This window comes from Cephus cinctus, unplaced genomic scaffold, assembly GCF_000341935.2.
Source record: "Cephus cinctus unplaced genomic scaffold, Ccin1 Ccin1_scaffold0401, whole genome shotgun sequence".
Taxonomy (NCBI): domain Eukaryota; kingdom Metazoa; phylum Arthropoda; class Insecta; order Hymenoptera; family Cephidae; genus Cephus; species Cephus cinctus.
Window position 1 is genome coordinate 606,442 of NW_014333085.1, and position 21,653 is coordinate 628,094.

General features: G+C 40.8%; 1 protein-coding gene and 1 long non-coding RNA gene across 2 annotated transcripts; one reads left to right on the forward strand and one right to left on the reverse strand.

Moving 5' to 3' along the window:
• Positions 1 to 115: 115 nt before the first annotated feature.
• On the reverse strand, positions 116 to 21,598 carry LOC107267428 (dual specificity tyrosine-phosphorylation-regulated kinase 2). The gene is made up of 3 exons (XM_015739148.2): positions 19,890 to 21,598; positions 17,083 to 19,804; positions 116 to 8,339 (listed from the first exon to the last, which is right to left on the reverse strand). The coding sequence occupies exons 2-3, from the start codon at positions 18,154 to 18,156 to the stop codon at positions 7,350 to 7,352; spliced, it is 2,064 nt and encodes a 687-aa protein (XP_015594634.1). The 5' UTR covers positions 18,157 to 19,804; positions 19,890 to 21,598; the 3' UTR covers positions 116 to 7,349.
• On the forward strand, positions 8,346 to 10,618 carry LOC112494300. Its single transcript, XR_003059589.1, has 3 exons — positions 8,346 to 8,704; positions 8,781 to 8,939; positions 9,059 to 10,618. It is a non-coding gene; the product is annotated as an uncharacterized LOC112494300 (long non-coding RNA).
• Positions 21,599 to 21,653: the final 55 nt, after the last annotated feature.

The window sequence follows — 21,653 nt, forward strand, 5'->3', positions numbered from 1 at the left end:
TGCTGACGTCGCATCAAGTAACGTAAACAGCTGGACGAATATCCCTCGTTCAGCAGTTAATTGGAGTGTTCAATGACTTTGTAGGATCTACCATGAAATAAATGAGTCTCGTACGTCAACTGTTGCAAGCAGCGTTTATTTCGTTTCTTAATCAAGTCGGAGCACTTTTTAAAAAATCAGATTCACGTCTTGTTGTGACTCGTAGCGAAAAGGTATTTATATTTTAGGGTCGATGGGACCGGAGAGGGTATCAGGGGTACAGAGGATGGTCCCTCCCCCCTTTTCTTCGACAATATTAGGATTCGCCAGGAAGTAAGGCGGGTGGGGGGAGGGAGCAGGGTGTGTGGATTAATAAGAAAAGGGATTCATAGGCGAATATCGTATGTTCATGGTAATCCCCGTATGTTTTGCAAAAGGGAGAGGAAAAAACATATGAAAAAGAAAAAAAGAAGCAACACGGAGATTACGCAAGAGAACGATGATTCGCACGCATCATCAGCATTCTTATGTTCCACATTCGCTCGTATACGGTTTGGCTTGATACAAACGAGATGCGTGCAGGTAGCAAATCGCACTTTTTTCTTCCCCACTCTATCGTTGCTCTTCCTCGCGAGTGTCAAAAAGGGGTTGTAGTAAAAATGGGGTTGGACGTAACGAGCACGATTACCGATATTTTATGTAAATATTTATAATAGTAATGTACGTACGATTAAGAGATCAAACTTTGCATTGTCACTTAAATTAAAGAGTCGTAATATCCTAAAACTTATTTAATAAAGTCGATACGTAAAAATAGTCCGCAGGCAATGTACGCGTGTAATACAAATTGTATCCTGTGTGTATGTCGATAGAGTTTTATCGTGTTTACGTGTATACGCGGATGCGTGCACCGTTCTGTATGCATATTTCCGTTTGCGTAACATTTAAAAAACTATATTATTAACTGATAATAGTATTAATCGAGCGCGGCAACCAAGAAAGAGGAAAAAAAGAGACAAGCATTAAAAAAAAATCAATTCCGCGAGAAAATTAAAAGCCACGCGCATCCCAGCACCGCTCGCGATAATACAAATGTTACGTTTTTATTTTTACAAAGGTGGCTGCAATTCGCGTTGAATATTTCCACGCGAAAAGTTCGCGATAATGGAAACTTCATGTTACTCCCCTCTTTCACCCCCGACCCAAGATCTTTCGTCCCTCCCAACCGCCCTCTACTCCTTCCCCGTGTTCCAGAGGCGCTATCGGCGAAGCGCGGCAAATTCAAATATTCAAAAATGCCACGACAGCCGTTAACCTCCATAGTCCGGGACACAGAAGGCAGAGACGCCCACATGAAATATGGCATGCTACTTGGGATATACGTAAACGCGAGATACTTTTACAGTCCAATTATCGCGAACGATATTTACGCGTTTCAACATTGAAACATATAATTACTCGTGTATATACATATACATTTACATACAATTATAATAAAAAAAATGGTTGCGGCCTCGAGTTGCATTAAAAAGCTTAAGCGCGTCCGCGACCGGACGCGCGATCGTCTATGATTAAAATAGGACAAATCCCAGGCGCGTTTTGACACGAGCAAAAGGAAAATACGTGCGATTGAGAATTCGAAAAAGATCCGAGCAGCGAATCCCTGATTTTTCCTGTGGAGGTGTTTTCGGGCCTCTTTTTAACTTTTTTTGCATTTTCTTTTTCTTTTCTTTTTTTAAATCGACACAGCTAACAAATACAGTACAGTCGTGTCGAATCTTATAAATAATAACGTATATGGATGTTCAATGTTTTTTAGTGTACGTATTATCAATTTTATAGTGTTCCTGTCGCGTGGATGCCTAATATGTTTCGTCTGTTATCGGTATTCATAAAGACCATAAATTATGCAGGAATAACGGATACGGGTTGATTTTTCACCCAGTGCGTTTTATACCGCGGGTACGTATAACTGTAATGGGATTTGAACAAAAGCAATGTTAAGAAATACAAGTCGACAGGATACGCTGCGTAATCGTATGACTCTTGTCGTTTGATCTCGAATTGAAGCGTGGCGTAAAAAAATTGACATACGCTTCGAATTCGAGATTAAAGACACCAGCGTAATAATAATTCCTATACAGTCAATTCCAATGACAATTGTGCGAGTCTGATACAAACATGAATAAATAATTGATTTCCGACTATAGAACGCAGAGGGTGATAAAAAAAAACGTGATAATCCAGATAGACGCAAAAAGGCTACGGTCTGATTATTGGAAAAAAAAAAAAAAAAAATATGACTAAGGAGGATCGTGTGATAGCGCCGATTAATGAATGATCGATCGGTCATCGATCAAAATAAATACATTGATACATTCGTCCTCACTAAACAGCAATACTCTCTAACGATCTATCCAATTTTACTCTGCCTATTTTTATATAATCATTAATATTTACTTGATCGCTTATCTAATCGTTTTAATTCAAACGTAGTTTATCTACCGTTTTATTATTATTTATTTCGTAATTCTCTCTTGCTCCAACTTTCGCTTTATCCATACTTTCTCTCTCTCTCTCTCTCTCTCTCTCTCTCTCTCTCTTGAATAGCATCGTTTGCTCTCATTCACATAACTTTCTTGACAAATTTTATAATTGTCATACACGATGGCTTCCGGTCACAATTATCATAATAGTTTGACATACATCCTCTCCCCACCACACACCCTTACCTATCAAACGCTCGTTCACGCTGTTTCCGTACTTTTTCTTTTACTTTGCCTATCGGTATTACAAAATTGTCCAATTTCCTGTCACGGGGTGGCTCAACTTCTTTCCTGTCGTTGCAATCCTTTTCCTTTTCTTAGGTTTCCACTTTAATCGCAGAGCACGCATCCTGTGGTCTAATTTCAATGACAGATTGGTTGACTGGCGAACCTTCGATGACGATGGACAAGGAAAAAAATGAGGACCGTAGGAAAAAGGATACGAGATGATAAAACGTCAAGGAAACAAAGTCCAATGTGAAGTTGGCAACGGATTTTCGTTTTCGATATATCGATCGGACGACAGAAAATTGCAGCGACCTAACGGGACGAAGAAAGACCGGATCGGATCGGGTGAGCGAGGAGGCGCGAAATTTGAAAAATCGCAAGGCTATACAATCGATACGAAGAAACATTGAATCACCCCGCGCAATCGTTTTCACCTGCATCACAATTAATTACGAAATATCATACAAACGCTTACGCATATACATATAGAAACGTAATACAGTCTCTCATCAGTTCAATTGTATTCATATTTTCTCTTTTTTCTTTTATGCCTCCATTTATAACGCACAATCCCTCGTACTTCAATCTTATCATTTATAGTCGTCATATCCAATTTCGCTTCTCGCGCCGAGTTGTCCTCTTATCAATTATTACATCAAGAAAAAAAAAACTATCATTAAACTCCTATAAGCTTGTCCCCCCTCTCTCTCTCTCTCTCTCGCATATTAAATTTCATTAATCTATCTTTATCTTTGTTCCTCTTTGTATCCAATAAAAGTCAGTAACAAGTCGTCGGTTACACATGGCGCGATATACATATGCATATACATACGCCAAAGGACATACATATAACCAGTATATACATATAGAACGTATGTATCCACAGTAATTCGTTATTTACGGCGGTAGAAATTCGTTATTATATTTTTTCTTTTTCTTAACTTCATCCTTTACATATTAAAAAATCCTCCGAGAAAAATCGCATAAGCCATAAGTTTGATGGGGCGTTTCGTACGTCAGAAGGTGTTGTACGCATGTATTAAAAAAGAATGAAACAAGTGGGTGAAATAAAATGAGAAAATGAGTGAGAGAGAAAGAGATGGAGAAGATAAAAAAATCGCGCTCCTTCCGACGATCCTACCGCTGGTATTTAGATCAAGATAAATGCTGCGTTATGCCTCGATAAACCGAAGGGGACTTAATAAGTTTAATTGTTCTACACTTTTTCCTCTTCCCTACCTCGACTTGGTTTCCCTCATAGTGTACCTCCATTTTTATTTCACGTCGTTGCTACTCCAATTAATTCGAGGCAATCGCGCGTCCACGTTAACTCCTCTTTAATATATGGTACAGTCCGGTCCAGGTACAATTCCCGTGCGATTTCGTTCCCAGGAAAAAAATATTTGCAAATGCACCTTCCCTTCTGCCATTTTTCCCACAGACCTAACCTCGCTGATTCTACCAACGCGCATACCCTTACAATAACAATATCGAACTGGAGAGACACCCCATATAAATTGAATGACTGTGTTCCAATATCTCTGACAGGACCGATTGGCTTTCGATGCCATTTAGTGAAAAAGTATTTCTTTTAAATGTATCAAATAAAAATTTGTCTAACAGGTTAAATTCGTGCTTTTAAAATATATACAGTGTCACTCGGTAGTATTTCATAAACTGAAGTTAGCCCGTTTATTCGACTTCTGACTAACTTCAGGCAGTACGATACTACCGAATAACCATGTATACAAATATATATATATATAATTAAAAAATACACTATAATTGACACGCTAGGTTATGTACCTATTCGAATAAATCAATTGTAACGCGAAAACAATAACAAATGGATTACTCGTCGACGAGGCATAACATTATTGATTGATTTTTATCTAATCAACCACCGGTTCTCACGATAACTTTCTTGCGTTTTACAGACTTGGCTGACTCCTCTGACTACACTGGGATAACAGTGTACGTTTTAAGAGAGACGGACTAAAAGTGTTACCACGTCTCGAAGATGTTACGTAGCTCTACGGCTTGCGTATGTAACGGGCCAAGGCACGGGTAGAAATGTTTGATTAAAGCGCGCTATTCCTATCGCCACGCGTACCCAGTCTACGCAGTGTCCGTCAAGTGATAACAGTGCCAATTAAAATCGATCGATAGATTGTAGGCAGATAAGGAGTGCGGATATATAAAAATTGAATATAATCTTTTATCCAATATCAATGGCCTCTCCGTGTATCTCTTTCTCTCTCTTCTCAGACACATGCCTCCCCACCTGTTCTTTTAAATCTCTATACGTATCTTCCCTACGCCTCGCTCCTCTTGCTCCTTGTTGTCAATCCACTTGACTCAAATACAATTAGATATGGCGTTCGAGACAAGATCGTATTAAGTAAACCGCCACCGATATAGTAATTTAATTAACGTACCATACAAAGGAGATCGCTATTATGAATATCAAAGATTATTCGGAACACAGCCATATTCAAAGTGGAGTCAATTGTCCCGAGCTTCGAGCAACCGCGGCTTACTTCAGGTATTTTAATTAATTAATGTACACCTAAAACTATCAATTATACGGCACTGACGGTGGGACGCGTTGAACGAGCGATCCTTCGAGTTTTAATAGAGAAGAAATAAAAGATTAAGTAACTACAGCGATAAGACGTCTATCGATAAGGATGCATATACATTACAATTTCTTTGTATATTCCTCGAGATCACATTGTAATGTCGTTTGGTCTGTATTAAAAGATAATTGGGATCGAATGTATCGCCAGTGTAGAAAACCGAGAGCCAAGTAGCTTGTATGAAAAGAAGAAAAATTGTATGAAAGATACAAGGACCTGATGGAGGATCGCAGCTTGAGAACACACCGTATAGGAACACTGAAGGGAGGAGCGCGCGAGGTTAATCTACATGAATACTCAAAAGAGAAAATTGTGGATGAAGTTTGAAAAGGAGATGGTGGTTATAAAATATAGAAGTAAAATAAGTTTAAAAATATAGTGTAGAGCGTGGCCGGAGGCTTGGCCTTGTGTCAGAGGGAGGAAGTTAGAAGATTTGGGACTTACAGTGAGGATTACTGGCAGTTAGCGTCGCGTCGGCAATTGAGACCGAATACTGTTCCCGATACAGTGTTTATATTTAAACGATAGACGAAAAGGTGGACTTTCGATTCCGCCTTCTTTACGTGGGATCGTTTCCCAGGTTTGTTTCATGAACACACATCGACGTGGACGAATGGCAGGTGTGGGCGGTATACTACGTATGGGGTGTATCAATAATAATTAATCGAGTGATACTACACAGTTCGAGATGAGAATGATTAGAGACCACGAGGGATGACCCTCGTGCAACGTTTCCCCGAGTCCGCTTGTCATGAAAAACATTTTTTTGTTCCTCTTTGCACAACACTTAACCTTCCTCCAATACTTTGATAATTCGACTACAAATATCGCTACGCACAAAACCTTAAATTCTAGTATTTAGTCGGCATTAATAGCGCATTTATACTCGTCAATATAAACCACAATACGTCTAATTGTAAGTTCCATATCACAAAACATCCTGTTCCGTATCACGACATAATTATACATATGTTTGTTTATTTTTGTTTGTTTGTCTCTTTGTTACGCGCACGGGCGCCGCAATTTAAATATTACGCGCCGAAAAGAAAAAAAAAAGGAAAGAAAAGCGATTGAGACGACTCTCGACCCAATTTTATTCGACGTTATCGCTGTTAAGGTTTATTATTACTCTTTGTCCGCATCGGCTCTACCGATATCCCCCTTTATGCGCGCCGTTATTATCGCGACGCATCGGGACGCCACGCGTCTCTTAATCGTGTTTTTCCCATTTACGCGCGAGCGACCGACGCTCGCCGAGACATTGACTCTTTTTTGTCTTTCGCCTTGCCTCGGCTCGTTACTAATATTAGCACTGTTTTCAGGTCGTCAACGGCGAGGATACTCTACCGGCTGAACTGCGCTGACTTGCTTTAACATTTTATAAGGAGCTGTCCCCGCATAAGGGTCAATTAGACGAGGTCCCCGTTGGAGAGGGATAAGATACGGAGCAGCGCGTCGCCTTGATCAGAGAAAAATAATGAAAATTTGTATAAGAGATCGAGACACGAGGTAAATGAGTCGTTGAAATGTCTTGAAGAAATCTTAGAAGAAGACTTCAATGGAAACTTTACGTCGAAGAAGGCTTGATCCGAATTCTCAAATTTTTTCTAGTCCACGTTATATTAATTCCCTCGCGGGAACAAGTCGAGCATGAAGGAAGTCAGCCTCGGTGAGGCTGTAAGATCGGAGCCAATGTCAAGAGAGTCATTTGGGAGGAAGAGACGCGAGGCGCCGCGACGCCTGAAGTTGCGCGACGACCAACGAGGTTTCTCTGAGCGATCGTTAAATGTGATCAGTGGTGAGGTCACTGTAGCCGATCATGAGGCCACCCTCCCTCTCTACCAAAACCCGTAATCGTCCCGAGCGATGCGCCATGGTGGAGCCTCGAAGCCGTTGGAATAGGGAGTCTACCACTCATAACCGAGACGAGTAGGTAAGCTAGAGAGAGAGGGTGGCCTCACGCGTCGGAGTACCGGGGTAGCTCCCCGTAGACCTCCTTGGCGACGACGAACCGATGGGTGCCGCTGGATCCGTGAGAGCTGTGGCTGTCGTGGGAGCTGTGCGAGTTGTGAGAGTGAAGCTGATGATTGTGATGAGTCGAGCCGGCGGAGTTCAGGGTCTGATGGTTACTCTGGGTGACGGAGTGATTCGTGGATATCGGCTGGACCTGGTGTCCTGGCTGAACTGATGGATGGCTCGTAGGTACAGACGCATGGCCCAGACTCGGTTGAGAGTGCCTTGAGTGGATCGTGGAGGCTCTGTGCTCGTTCAGCTGTCTAAGCTTGTTGAGGAGACCTCCGGAACTCATGGTGTTGGTCTTGCTGGAGCTCCTGCTGCTCGAAGCTGGAGTCCGAAGACCGGTCGCCGGTGCCGGAGTCGGTACCGAGACAGGCTGGCTCTCTGTTTTCTCACCGGGTGGTCTTGGCAACCTTCTTCTTAACCAGGCGTGCCTCAGTGCTCTACCAGGAGTCATCCTCAGTTCAGGATCCCACTCGAGACAACGTCTTATGAAGTCCAGGAAGAGTGGATCATCGCATCCCTTGAGTGCGCGCTTTAGCTCCTTCGAGCCTGGTGGACCCCTGAGCTTCCCTCTTCTCGAGAGGCCCCCGCTCAGCATCGTCGTCCCATCCGCCATTGTGGTGGCCGTGCAGTACCTCGGGTAACCCTTCGAGCTAATGAAGTGTCTGGACCGCTTCGCGTTCTCCAGGAGTCTCTGAGGCGGCATCCCCAGGAGTTCGATTATACAAGCCAACTGATCAGCTTCATCCTCGCCAGGTAGCAATGGGAATCCTGTCAACAGTTCTGCCAGGATGCATCCCAGGCTCCACATGTCGATGGGCATCCCGTACCTGGCACCCAGTATCACTTCCGGTGCCCTGTAGAAGCGGCTCTGTATATACGTATACACACGCTGATTCTCATAGCAGCTGGAACCGAAGTCTATCACCTGGAACACACAGCAATGGGGGAGAATCAACTTTTGTTTTATTATTATTACTCTTTTTCGAGCAGCCACAGCACGCTTGGCCGGTTTCTGCGATGCGTCACGTTAACAGCGAGTTTCGTTGCTCCCTCGGGAAATCTACTGGAAACTCGTCCACTTTGAACGGAAGTGAAAATTATTCAATTACTGCATCAATAAGGATTTATAATAAAATACTATTTTACAAGTAGGTTTCACCGACGCGACTCTCTCCTATTCTTTTCTTTTTTTTAACTACCACGCTAGTCGTCGAGACATTTAACCAGAACATGGCAAAACTTGAGGAAATTTGTAAAAGAAAAGGAAATAACAATAAATAAAGTAAAATGGTTCGTATAATTTCACGGGTGGACGATACCGTTTCGATTTCGAAGATCAAGTTAATTTATCGTACTTATTTTTCAGTACCTTGGGTGCTGCAAGACGGTCGTCGACTTGGAGGACGCGATTTCGTTCAAAATACAAAAATAATCCCGCCAATATTTACAGCACCTGCTTCTTCCCTACCCACACGTCTTTGATAAATTAAAGAGTCCCGCCAAACTCACAAATGTCTTGGATCAGGTAAAAAAAATTTTGTTTTAACATTAACTCATGAATAAATCTCCGATTAAAATAAATAAATATTACTTTAGATAATTACACTGATTCATGAGTCAAACCAATAATTAATTTACCCACAGGCCACTTTAGAGCAGAGGCAGTCTTTGTGTACGTGACAAGAAAATATTGACAACAGCTCCAGTGATAATGCATAAAGAACCGAGTCCGTGCGAACGTTTGAAAATACGTAGAGCCAAGTGAAATTTGTCGAGAGACGACAAAACGTGCTATTTACCAGCTCGTATTGAAATCCACGTGCGGCACGACCACCCGAGGCAGAACAAGCACGAGGTAACAGAAATAAAATCGCACTCTATAGTACTGCGTTCAAATCTATTAGTATTTGCAAAAGAAGTAGTCGGTAGTCGAATATAGTTACAGGATATACATATATTAGCAGCATTATATAGATATACATATTAGCACAAGTACAATATATGTACATATATACAATATAAAGTATGTAGCCCCATAACCTCTTTTCACGAAGTAACGAATAAGACACCAGTAGGAAATACATTGGTCAAGAAAGTGACTGTAACCGTGAGGCGCACACAATGTGAAAAAGTAACTAGAACAACGTGCTGTCTGCCGGCACGTCTAGAGACACGTGCGCCTAGTAATATAGAGAACTAGTTCAAAGGATATTTTTGCCAGATCAAAGTTACCAGCGTATACTTTTATTTCTGGCTAGCAAGAACCTATTATCGTACCATCGAGAGTCTCTACGTACGTACCCGCCTACGTGCGTTTATGTTGCGTCGAACTGACATGAAAATCTCATTGCCAGTTAGCGTTTCTGTCATTTGACTTGTGTAATAAAGACTTTGATAGAGTATCCGCTAGACTGACGCAGACCGTTTTAACGCTTGGCAAGAGAATCCAAGTCGACCACCTACGAGAAGGATAATACTAGAAACACGTTTCTGGCAGTTTTATAGACCATAATTCCTAGTGTTGACAATGACAGATTTTTTTTTCATCCTCCCCGCCAATGCAGTCCAAGTCAAAGTAAAATTGACCACACAGTGATTCCTTGAATTCGTTGATAATTTTCGCCGATTTATATGCGCCCGCGTTAACAGTTGAAAAATCTCGTTCCAACAATTATTTCATTGACCCGGTGTCACTAGGTTTGAAGAATCAGAGGAAACACTGTCTTCCTTAAGGATCTTTCGAGATTTCCCAAGGGATGCAACACTCCAGGTGTATTTACGTGTATTCCATTGGGACTCGAGAATTTTCTTCTGCACGCCTTTGATCTGGTCTTGATATATTTTTTCGGCTGCAGTCCCGTTCAAAACTTTTTTATATCTATAAATATATCGGTACTTCGACAATGGTCATGGTATTTCCTCGTACAAAAATCTTAAGATCCCCAAATTCCACATATTAATATCAGTAAATACATGGAAAAGCTTTCACGTGCTTCGATGCACTATCATCGACTGCAAACGGTGCGTCCTCGATTTATTTTTAACAAGACTGACGCCATACGACGAAATTACTTTTTGAATAACTTCTGGCAATGACTTTAGGTATCATTTGTACAGTCGATACTTTAGACGAGTAAATCGAATAAAATAATAACAATGGACTCAATACAGTCTGTACCAACGACCGTGATCCTCTCTCTCTCTCTCTCTCTCTCTCTCTCTCTCTCTCTCTCTCTCTCTCTCTCTGACGAATTATAACCTAAAATTGAACCAGAGCTATTTTCAATCTTTATTGATCCCAATAAGAACACGCAAGCAACCTCAAGTCTTCGTTACCATCGTGAACCCCTTACGTAACCCGTTGTCGAAGATTAATGAAAAATAAAGTTTATTACGTTAATAAAGCTGGAACCGTCACAGTGAAAAATGAAAATAAAATCTATTGCAAAATCAGGAGCTATTTGAGAGATAATTGAGTGCCCTGATTTAAATTTTAGAGTTCCGCCCTTTTTAGTTAAAATCGGTAGCGGTGCTAGCTCAAAAAAAAAAAGGTGAAACCACGAAAACAAAGAATGAAAAAATGAAACAAACAAAAGAGGATTTAAGAGCTGATCGAGTGCTTTGAAAATATGCAACAGCCAGATTTCGAACCCGCCCCCTTATCCAAAAACCAACCCGATGACCTATACAATTTTTTTTTCATTATTTTTTCTCAAAATACATTTCTTAACAAGAGCAAACACCCCAGACTTTTCTAACGTCGAATTCCCCAGCGACCTCGCCCTAGCGAATTTCAATATATCCCATTCTCACGTAATTTTCGCACATGCGACAAATCTATCGATTGCTAAAGGCTCCATCTCAACCTCGAGCCCACTTTTGAAAATAAAGATAACTCACGCATGCCCCAAACAATAAATATTAATATTTTCCACACTGCACTAATCTCAAAACTGAACTTCACTTCGAGTCACATAAAAGTCCACATATATATATAGGGTCGTATATGTAAAAGTCAAAATATAAAATCTCCTGTTAACAGCCGCCGCTTCAAAAGCGCCTCGACGCCACCCAATTGAGAATTAATAACGCTAAGACATTATAATCCACGGCTATAAAGACTCGCCAAAATATCGCAAGACCCTCATCTCAATCGAATGGTCCATTCCCACGAGAGACCCTTAGCATCCCCTAAAAGAAAACTCTCCCCGCTCCCCCCCCCCCTCCGCCGCCCTACAAATCCTTCCTCGTATCTCCATCCGCCTAACAATGAAAGCCTCTTTTCCATTTTCAAGACCTTTTCCATCCTTCCTCTTCCTTTTTGTCACTTGTTTACCAAAAGACCCCAATCTACAGTACCCGTCCCGCTGGATTTCACTGGTCAAAACTGTAAAATTTATAGACCGTCGTCTACAGAATATATATGTGTATGTGTGTATATATACATACATATACTGGAAATTCATGACGAAATTGTCAACGACGACGCAGTAACCGTTTCTGTATTATTACGTCTATACGTATGTCGCAAGACGCAGCAAAGAATATACTTCTCGATGACGCACAGTAAAACTTTCCATTTCGATATTCAATATACAATATACATCGCAAACTTTTGTCGAAAAAAATTGTTGTCCTCACCAACGATTTGACTCTGCGTACTAACGCGAGAGGATTTTGCGAATTTATTTTTCAAAAATTTCAAGTATCGATTCTCATGTGAAAACACAGTACAGAAGTAACACAGGAGGAGCCACTGGACGGAGATAAAAGCTCACTGGGAGGATCAGTTGGGAAAATGTCGAATTCGAATCCGGACCAGAAACGCGGTATGAGAATAAAAAGCTTTTTTACAGATGTCGTATATACATATATACAAACCATTACAAGGCTAAGCTATAGATAGATATATAAATTTAACGATTCTCTACGTTATCTATATATTATTCATAGCTATAGACTCGGATTTAGCTATCAATAATGAAGCTGTTGACGCGTATACATAATAATTAAATAAATGTCATATCTTTACCTTTCACGTTCTATTGACAAATCCCTGATATTATACAATTCTCATATCTAAATACGTAATGTCCACTGCATGCAGGCATGCTTCACAAGGCTCAGCAAGGGATACGATAACGATAACGTGTATACGTGATACCGTTTGCCAGTACTGTTATACGTGATCTTTGAAACCGTGCTGTAATGGTAGAGAAGGGACGACAAAAGACAAACGAATGCTTGCCTATCTCTCTGTGTATAACAAAAGGTACGATAAGCATTGAAAGGCCGAGGGAAAAAGGTTTACTTAGATTTCCAGCAAAGTTTAAACAGCGCGCGAGTATTCGGCGTAGCTAAGAATTTTAGGAGTGAAACCGTTAAAAGACGTTATCCGTAACGGTGTGTATAAGTTTGAAAAAAAAAATCAAGAAATCAATAAATAATCGAAACAGTAAAAATTCAGGTGGTAACTTGACAAGGTTTTAACCTCGTTTTAGTGAATTTGATATTTAATGTCGTACTAAAGAGAATCGAATATTTGAAACTTATAAAAGAACTTCTGTCCTTTCGAATGGCTTTGGTGGAGACTACTTGCAAGACTCGTGATACTTGGATCGAACTACGGTTGGAGTATTGATTGTTACGTAACTCGAGCGATCGAAGCAGAGCGTAGATATTCATAGAAGTAACGACGGCCCTAGAGTGCGATTCATTCTTAAACGGAAGTCCATCGTTCCTCCTGTCCAACGAAAGTAGCCTCCATCCTAGACCCCGTGGAGAATACGAATACTACGAGTATACCCGAGGAACGTTTATAGAAGAATCGAAGCGATTTACAATGCCTGGAAAGTAATAATTTATTGGTACGTGTCATTGGGTATTAAAACAATACGTCAATAGTTGATATAAAGGCCCTTTAAGAATTTAGTTGATCGGTTTTCGTTATGCGGTAGTATAAATTTATCCGTGCAATTTTTCCGCTTGATATTTGAAGGTTAGGTTGGTATTAACATTACTAGGAGACTGTGCGGGATAATTATAGAAAAGATTGAATCTCAATCTTTTTGGAGATTGAATTATCGAAATCAAGCGGTGCCAATTGCTCAGTGATATTGAACTTAAATTATTTAATAATTCAGACGTCATTTCGATCCCGGCGACTGAAACGCTTCGAGAACCGCGCTCGATAACCGTTTTATTTTTAAATATTCGTCCATCTACGCGTCGCAGCTTTGACGGAGCCACGAAATCTGGGTGACCGTTGCAAAGTTGTTTTCGACCAAAAAATGTTTATTCCTCTTAAGAATTGTTATCATAGGAAAGTGCACTGAAAACAGAACCCGCCATTACTGATATAACTTCCGGTCACGAAAGGAAAGTTAAGATATCCTTGTGTATGGATTTATTCCCTCTGAAGTTGACTGACTACCTGGGATGTAACCATTGCTCGTCCTTTGGATAAGTATCTTTCTATGGGTTAAATTAGGTTGACAAAAAAGAGAGTCAAGTATTTCTGAGAGACGGAACGATCGCACAATGACAGGAAGTTTCATTGACTCGGTTACACGTGGCACTTGGACAACAAAGAGATTGGAAATAATTTCACTGCGAAGGTCAAGCGAAGCGTGTACGTAAACAAAGTACAGTAAAAAATCTAATTACATCCATTATCGATTATATAATTGTTAGAGATCAAATGTTTACCTGGCATCGGGTGACTAAAAGCAAAGGGCTAAAAGTTCAACTATTATACGTCCTTTCGTTTCTAGCGAGGCGATATGCGCAGCATTTGAACACAAGAATAAAGTCAAATCATCGTCCGTTCGATTCTCGACCTCCAGCTGCTCTGAACGTAGGTACGCAATAAATTCGTAACGAATCGATTATAAAATTATCGCATAAATCTGACGGTAGGCGATACGTTAAAATGGCGGTATCGTAGTCAGAGTCTATTTATAGAAAAACCGTGAACCTATTTCCGCCCTATTTTTACATCTCTGCCTTTTCCAACGACGTGTCGGTTAACGCGAGTCCCAAGACTTATTTAAGGGATATTCGGGAAGGAAAAAAAAAACCCTAACGTCAGCCGTAATTACTCTTTAAGAAGTAACGTGCTCGTGAGCCATCTATTTTATTAGGTGAGCCAGTGATGATACGACAGAACGGAATACCCTGTCACAAGAAAATACGAGGAAATACGAGAGGAGAAAGAAGAAAAGACAAAATTCAGTTCATACAACAGCCAGAAGCAATATTCACCATGTAAGATTGACAACTCTCCCAAATTCCATTAGGGCCATACTCCAGGTAGTCTCCTTTATTACCTTGACTTGTTCGAATTCCGTGAACGTAAGCTACCCGGGTGACTATATAATTCCTTCCTCGTAAATTCCACTCGAGTCTATGAACTCTCAACGACCTTTGCAGTGTCGAGAATACGTTTCATTATCGTACCTCGTGTCTTGGTTGTTCCTCCGACAGTAACCAGTGGCGAGGGTCAAGTTCCGATTTGAAAAAAAAAAGAAGAAAATGATCAACAAGAAAACCTGACTCCACGGCAAGTATAAGCCCGACTCCCTTGGCAACCGAGTAAAGGGACTGCGCCATCCAAGTACCATAGCCAGGACTGATACTACAACAACAGCAATACAGAGGGACGACGAAATATGGCTTTTAAAAATAACCCGTGAATAAGGACTAAGTGGTTTATATTTAGCCTGAGGACAGGACGCGTCTTTGGTATAGGGAAAAAGTTCCCTGGGGAAAAGAGAAGCTGCAGATTGGATTAAGCAAGCTCTAAAGGACGAGTAGAAGAGATAGATTGAAACAAAGTGTAGAAAAAAAAGAAAAGAAAAGAAAAAGAAAAAGTCAAACACAAGACCCTCCTCGTTCATAATTTCTTATATCTCTCAACACAACACCTAGAGAATCGTATTGAACTTTCTCTGATAACCTCGAAATCCCATAAGAAAAAAAATCGTGCAATTACCAGAAGCAAATCGATAGCCGCAACGGTAAAAAGAAAGAAGATTTATAAGAGTGAATGGAACAGTTCGTAATTCCCTAGTGTTCCTGAGCGCAAATCCTAAAGTGATTTATTGTCAGAGACAGCAACACGAATATCCCTAGACAATACGTAATGCGTGTCATACATGGTTACTACGTGAATCCCATACAAGTCACTATATCCCTAGATACCTCATTTTTTTATATCATTCCACAAATCATAGTGTATATATATATATATATGCCTGTGTCCTATATAAAATACGAATTCTTACATAAACGAATGCCGAATTCCTACAAAGCAACTAATTACTCAAGTATCATTTTCTTAGTCTTAACAATAGCAAATCACGTCACGCTTAATCACCTCTTTAAGTGCAATTTACTATCGTTATACACGCAACGAGAATTGTAGGTTATGTATATGATGCCAATCAATTTCTAAGCAAAGTTTAAAATATAAAGTCATTGCTCTAACTCGACTAGGCGAATCGGACAGCGGTTCCAATATTTATTTCAGTGGCAGCAATGTTTCCTGATAACGGTAATCATCTCTGGCTGGTAGAACGAACCCGTCCGTACGATTGTATCCTTGCTAAATACTTTTACAGTATCTGGTCGTATGGATTGACGTATAGATATAGTAGTACTGTAAAGGAGGAAAAGTGATATGGCATTAACTACTAGTCCGTATCGAACGATCACAATTAGCTACTTACTCATTGTTAGTTATGTACGTTAACGTTGACAATCTCCTCTGTACTTTATGAACACCCGTTATCTAAATAGTTTTAACGACTTTCGATGGATAGTTAGTTAATTACTTCGCTCGAGGTATCGGAGCATAAATGAATTACCATTTACATAGTTCTACCTTCGAGTTTCCCTCGCTGCATAATATTATTTGCTATGTTTTAGGTAAACAAAGAGCCTAACACGCTGTACTCTACGTCCGGAATGATTTATTAGTACTGAATTATCATATACATGAAGAATAATGTAATAGATCGAAGAGAATATTTAAAAATTTTAAGAATCATTACAAAATTTCATACTGATGAACATTAGGCGAATCATCCGATGAAGATTACGATGATCAGACAGATATAATGAAAATTATTAGATCGATTTTCAAAATTCTCAAAACATTAAAAACACCTGTACTAATGACACGTCAATTCTCATGCGAAGAATCTCACGTATATTTTCTACAGTTCCTGATGTTTACCAGTGATATTCAGTACAGTGAATTTTTGAAACCTGATTCTGCACGATACGCGCCTCAGAACGAGGCTGACTCCGAATGGCAAATTATAACGGATTTTTGGAAACGAAATAGTGGCGTGACGATATTGAACCAGACAATGAAAACTCTTGTAGGTCTTAACATTGCAACCTGGATAAATGTACCGTTTGATTGGATTTATCCATGCAAGTATTGCCTGTGGAATATTTTATTCCTTTCTATCATAAGATTAATTATTGGCATACACTCATGTTTTATTCAGCAGTCAGTGAAAATGAGTGATGGTTGATAACGCTTGAGACTTCAACTTTTTCATGGAGGCAGGTTACTAAGGAAACAAAAGAATTGGATCGGTTGATTGGACGATTGGTCAGTCAAGTGTCGCAACGAAGAATAAATGTGAATTGCTCACCTTAATGCCACTGCGACCCTGCTGCTTCAGAAGAACGTTCTCAGGCTTCATGTCACAGTGTATAATTTTGTTCTTGTGAAGTGCATCGAGACACTGAAGTAAAGAATGGGAGAACTTCCTAACAAGCTGTAAGCTGAAGCCCTGGAATTTGTTCTTCTTGATGAGTTCGTAGAGATTAATGCTAAGAAGTTCAAAGGTAATGCACATGTGATTCCGGAAGGTGAACGAGTCGAACATGTGAATGATGTTCATCGTGTTATCCTTATCTTGTTCCCTGAGGTTCCTCAGTATTCTGATTTCCTCCTGGGCCTGCCGGTGAAATCTCTTCTCGTTCCTGACCATCTTCAAGGCTACGTGCTCGTGGGTCTTGTGGTCATATGCCTTGACGACCTGGCCGAAGGAACCTTTGCCGATAACCTTGAGTACCTCGTACCTGTACGCTACATGATCATGAGGTATATGGATGTAGGAGCCCTGATCGTTATCGTAATCATGATTGTTAGGATAGCCTATGAGCCCTGGCCTCTTCTTGGCATTAGCTCCTATAAAGTAAATTTGCTTATAGTTAAAGATTTCATGATACTCGTATGGCGTTAATTTGTTCATGTACAGCTTTAAAACTATCTCCGGAGTGACTGTCATAGTCTTGGGCTTTCCACCACTCGAGTTCCCGTCTGATCGTCCATTTTTCACCATAGGGCTGCTCGATTGGCTGTTCGGTTGAGAATGAGAATTGTGACTGGAGTTGTGGCTATTATGGCTCGTGTGACTTGTGTGCGAACTCAGACTCAGGTTTAAGCTATCGGAGTTGCTAGTTAAGTTCTGTAGGCTGTTGTTAGCGCTCGATCCCAGGCTTGGCAAGTGTGTCCCTACGACGTGACTTGCGTGAGTCAGGTGGCTTGGTGGAGACTCGCCTTGCTTAAGAACTAGACTGCCTCCCTTCAGCGGAGGAAGGTAGCTGTTCTCGTTCGTCGAGATATACGTTTGCGTAGAGATTGCGTTCGCGGGTGCAAACGGATTTGGTCTTGACAGGGGCATCTCGATCGCATTGGCTGCTAAAGTTAAGCTAGTCATTTGTGCCCATTTAACAGAGAAGTCTTGATATTATGCTCTAGCTCCTCCAGGGTGCTGCATTTCTTGTCTTCTTAATGTATTGGGGCACAGTTTGAAAGCACTGGTGTCAGCGTCTTCTCCTTCTGCAATTGCGACGCATCTTCTCTATGAAACTTATCTTTAAAACGTAAACGCTGTTCTAGTACAGTCCATTCTTCTTGATTTAATTTAATGCTACCTAGAGACAGTGTTATTGTTCAGCGTAGTTGAGAATACTTTATTCTGTATTTGTCACCATACTGGAAGCTATATCTTTGTGAATCTTGGTCGGACACTGCTGCTGATCTTCCTGTGACAATTGTCGTTGGTACATAATTTCTTCTATAGATTCCACACCGTAACTTTCCTCTTTTCTAGTTTTGTTAAATAAATTAGTCGTCTAAGTGATTTGTTATGTGTTCAGTCTCACTCTTATGGGTATTCAAATGGATGAGTAGTTTGAATTCTACTCTTCGCAAGATGCAAGTGATATACATTTAAAATAACAGTCTCTAAAAATCCTCAAACTGCTATCGGTGACTTAGCAGAGGTACGTTTCCAGAAAATCCCAAGAGATCCTTCCCAAGTCGAAGACTATCAAAACTGTTTCCTGCATGCACCTTTCTCAAAATCCGTGCAGTTTGATATCGTCATGAGTTTAAAAAATATCATTCGAGAAATACACTCGTCTAAATGCAGTAGACTAGAAGTTGAACTCTCTTCACGGCCTTGCAAGATTCACATTCGCCTTGCAAAATAATACATCGTTCACGACACGTCGTAGTTAAAATAAGAAGACCGTGTTGCTTCAAATTTCCCAGACACAAACACTGATTGAACAGGATGTACGTATAAACAGTAGGATGTTACAAAATGATGTTAGGGTCAGGGCGACGTTTACGTTGATGGCGATGAAAATTTAAAAAAGTAAAGTAAAAGTAAATAAGGAACTATGATGTCACTTCCTGACGTCACTTCCGAACAGACTTCGAAAGTCTCTTCATTCACCGATATTCCGCGTCGCTCTCCTCCTCGTTCACTTCACCGTGTCTTCTTTGCTTTGTCCGTCGTATCCCTTTTACCTTCGAGTGTGGTTTCGAACGTCTAATTTTATAATCTATCGTGCACGAGGGCAAACGCATCATGAGCTGTCTAGCTCAGAGGTTGTTGGCACCGGGCCGGGCAAGTTTGATGACTCCGCTCCATTCAACTTTTTCCACAGCCGAAAATACACCGAGAAATTTCCTCGTGTCCTGAACAGAGCGTGACCTTTGCGTCCACTTCCGTGCTTTCCACCCTCGCTCGATTTTTCTTTCGTGTCAATCGATATCACGAACTATCAGAAGCCCAACACACAACCGACTAATACATCGAGGATAACGATGACGAAGATGAGCTTTAAAACTTCATCTTAATCTTTACTCTATTTCGATTTCCAATGGTGTTGCAATGCTGTTGAATTATAATTAGTGCACAAAACAACTCTAATATTGTCTCACAATATTATTTTCACTTTCTTTACTTCCTTCACTTACTCTCCCTTCTTCGACACACCAAACACTGTACACAATAGACACTCTTGATGATTCCTGCAGGATCTCATACGTTGCAGTCCCTCTCACAAGATTACCTTAAAGTTACAGAGAAAATAATACTATTAAAAAGAAGGCAAACAATCACTGACTGCTTCTTATTAACTTCTCACTAATTCATACCTTCACTTCCAGTATATAAAGAATCATAGAACAGCAGTCACTGGCTTCCTTGATTGTTTAATCCATCAAAGATAATCCCATCTGAATATTCACAAAGATTTCGTTTTCCATATACAACAAACACAGGTCGCACGAGGTTCTCAGATTTTATCACCGTTCACAAGCATCCAAATCTCTAACGTATCTTGCCAACTAGTATCACGAGTATGACGAATAAATCGCCACGAGATTTAACTCGCATATTTTTCCAGGATGATAAACGGTCAAGTTACAATATCTTGATACAAGTAACGAAAGATTCGTGGTCATCCGCGTGATGAAAGTAGAGGTCCATAAGCAGGATCTCTCCTAAAACTGTGGCTCCCAGGATGAACTGACTTTAAGTACAGCTGATGCTCTGTCCCTGGAGATGAACAAGGGTGTTTCGTCGACAGTTGGCTCAGAGAAAATTGTTCTTCAAGTTGCAATGAAAATTTGTCTCTCTCTCTCTCTCTCTTTATCCTTCTTTTCACGTACAATCCTTTTGCTCCCGTGTGAGACAAAGAACCCACGTCGGGGTCCGTTCGCTAGCTTCTGACACACTGGGATTACTCAGTCGCTACCTCTCTCGCACGCTCACCACCATGTTTATTCTTTTTGTACCCCCGTTAGGCTGTTGTGCCGGGTGAGTGGAATAAGAGGAGGGAGCCAGACAGTCAGACGAACAGGACAGCCAGACGTAGAGACGTACCGTACGAAGGAAATAGAAGCCTGTGTAATTCTGAATAAATTTCAGAAGAAATTTGGATTATCGTTTTGCAGGAATTCCACTTAGTTGAAACTATTATACGAATAATATGAGAATTTATTAAGAACAATGTCAGTCTCTCGTAGCGTCCTGATGAAACGTCAGAATTATTTGACTTCCGAAGTAACTCGTATAACTGTACATCCGGCACAGGTGCTTCGAGATACTTTTCTCTATTACGACTCGCGACGACGAAGGCCAGGATCGCGACGATGTTTCACTTATTCCTTCTTGGATAGTCACTTCTTCTTTAGTTTTTCTTACTCTCCCTCTTTCTCTCTCTCTCTCTCTCTCTCTCTCTCTCTCTCTCTCTCTCTCTTTCTCTCTCTTCTATCCAGGAGTCGTTGCTCGTGGAGAAGGTGCGTTCGATTCTTTCAACACTCTTACATCCTTCTTATCTATGCTAACACGCGCACGCTACGGCCACGGCTCTCCGGTTGCGGTTTTTCGCGCTTTCACACGAGTTTTCATAGAGAGAACCGTCGGCCAACGCGGAACACTCGGGGAGCGTGTTCTCCCTCCGTCCATAAAGAAAACGCCTGGTGCTCACCCACGCACGCTTACATACACACTTGCGATATCCAATCGCCGAGGAAGTTGCTGGACGGAGCCCCCCATAGAACATAACGGATATAGCTATGATCTACTTGTGGGAAACGCATGCTGCGACACGTAGCGGATATTATTGACAACTCGTGGATCTTATTTTAGAGATATTTTTAATCGATCGCCAGAATATACGAAGAAAGTAATATCAAATTTAGAGAGAGATTACGAGATTTTTGGAGTTACGATATATTGGTTTCAATGATTGCAGATATTTTAGAATATTTACAAAATTTATGCTTCTGGCTTTCACTGATACTGATTTTAGCCGTATGGTTTTCTGGCTATGTTACTTTACTCTTGGTTTATGGTAGACTTCCCCCACGCCCCGTTACTTTGCACGGTTGATTACATGCTTTTGTATAAAAAAA

Bases quoted from the DNA above. Each gene is read 5' to 3' on its own strand.
- LOC107267428 (XM_015739148.2), bottom strand. From the start codon at position 18,156: ATGACTAGCTTAACTTTAGCAGCCAATGCGATCGAGATGCCCCTGTCA. The intron at 8,340-17,082 runs GTGAGCAATTCA...TGTGTGTTCCAG, and splicing joins AGGGTCGCAGTGGCATTAAG to GTGATAGACTTCGGTTCCAG.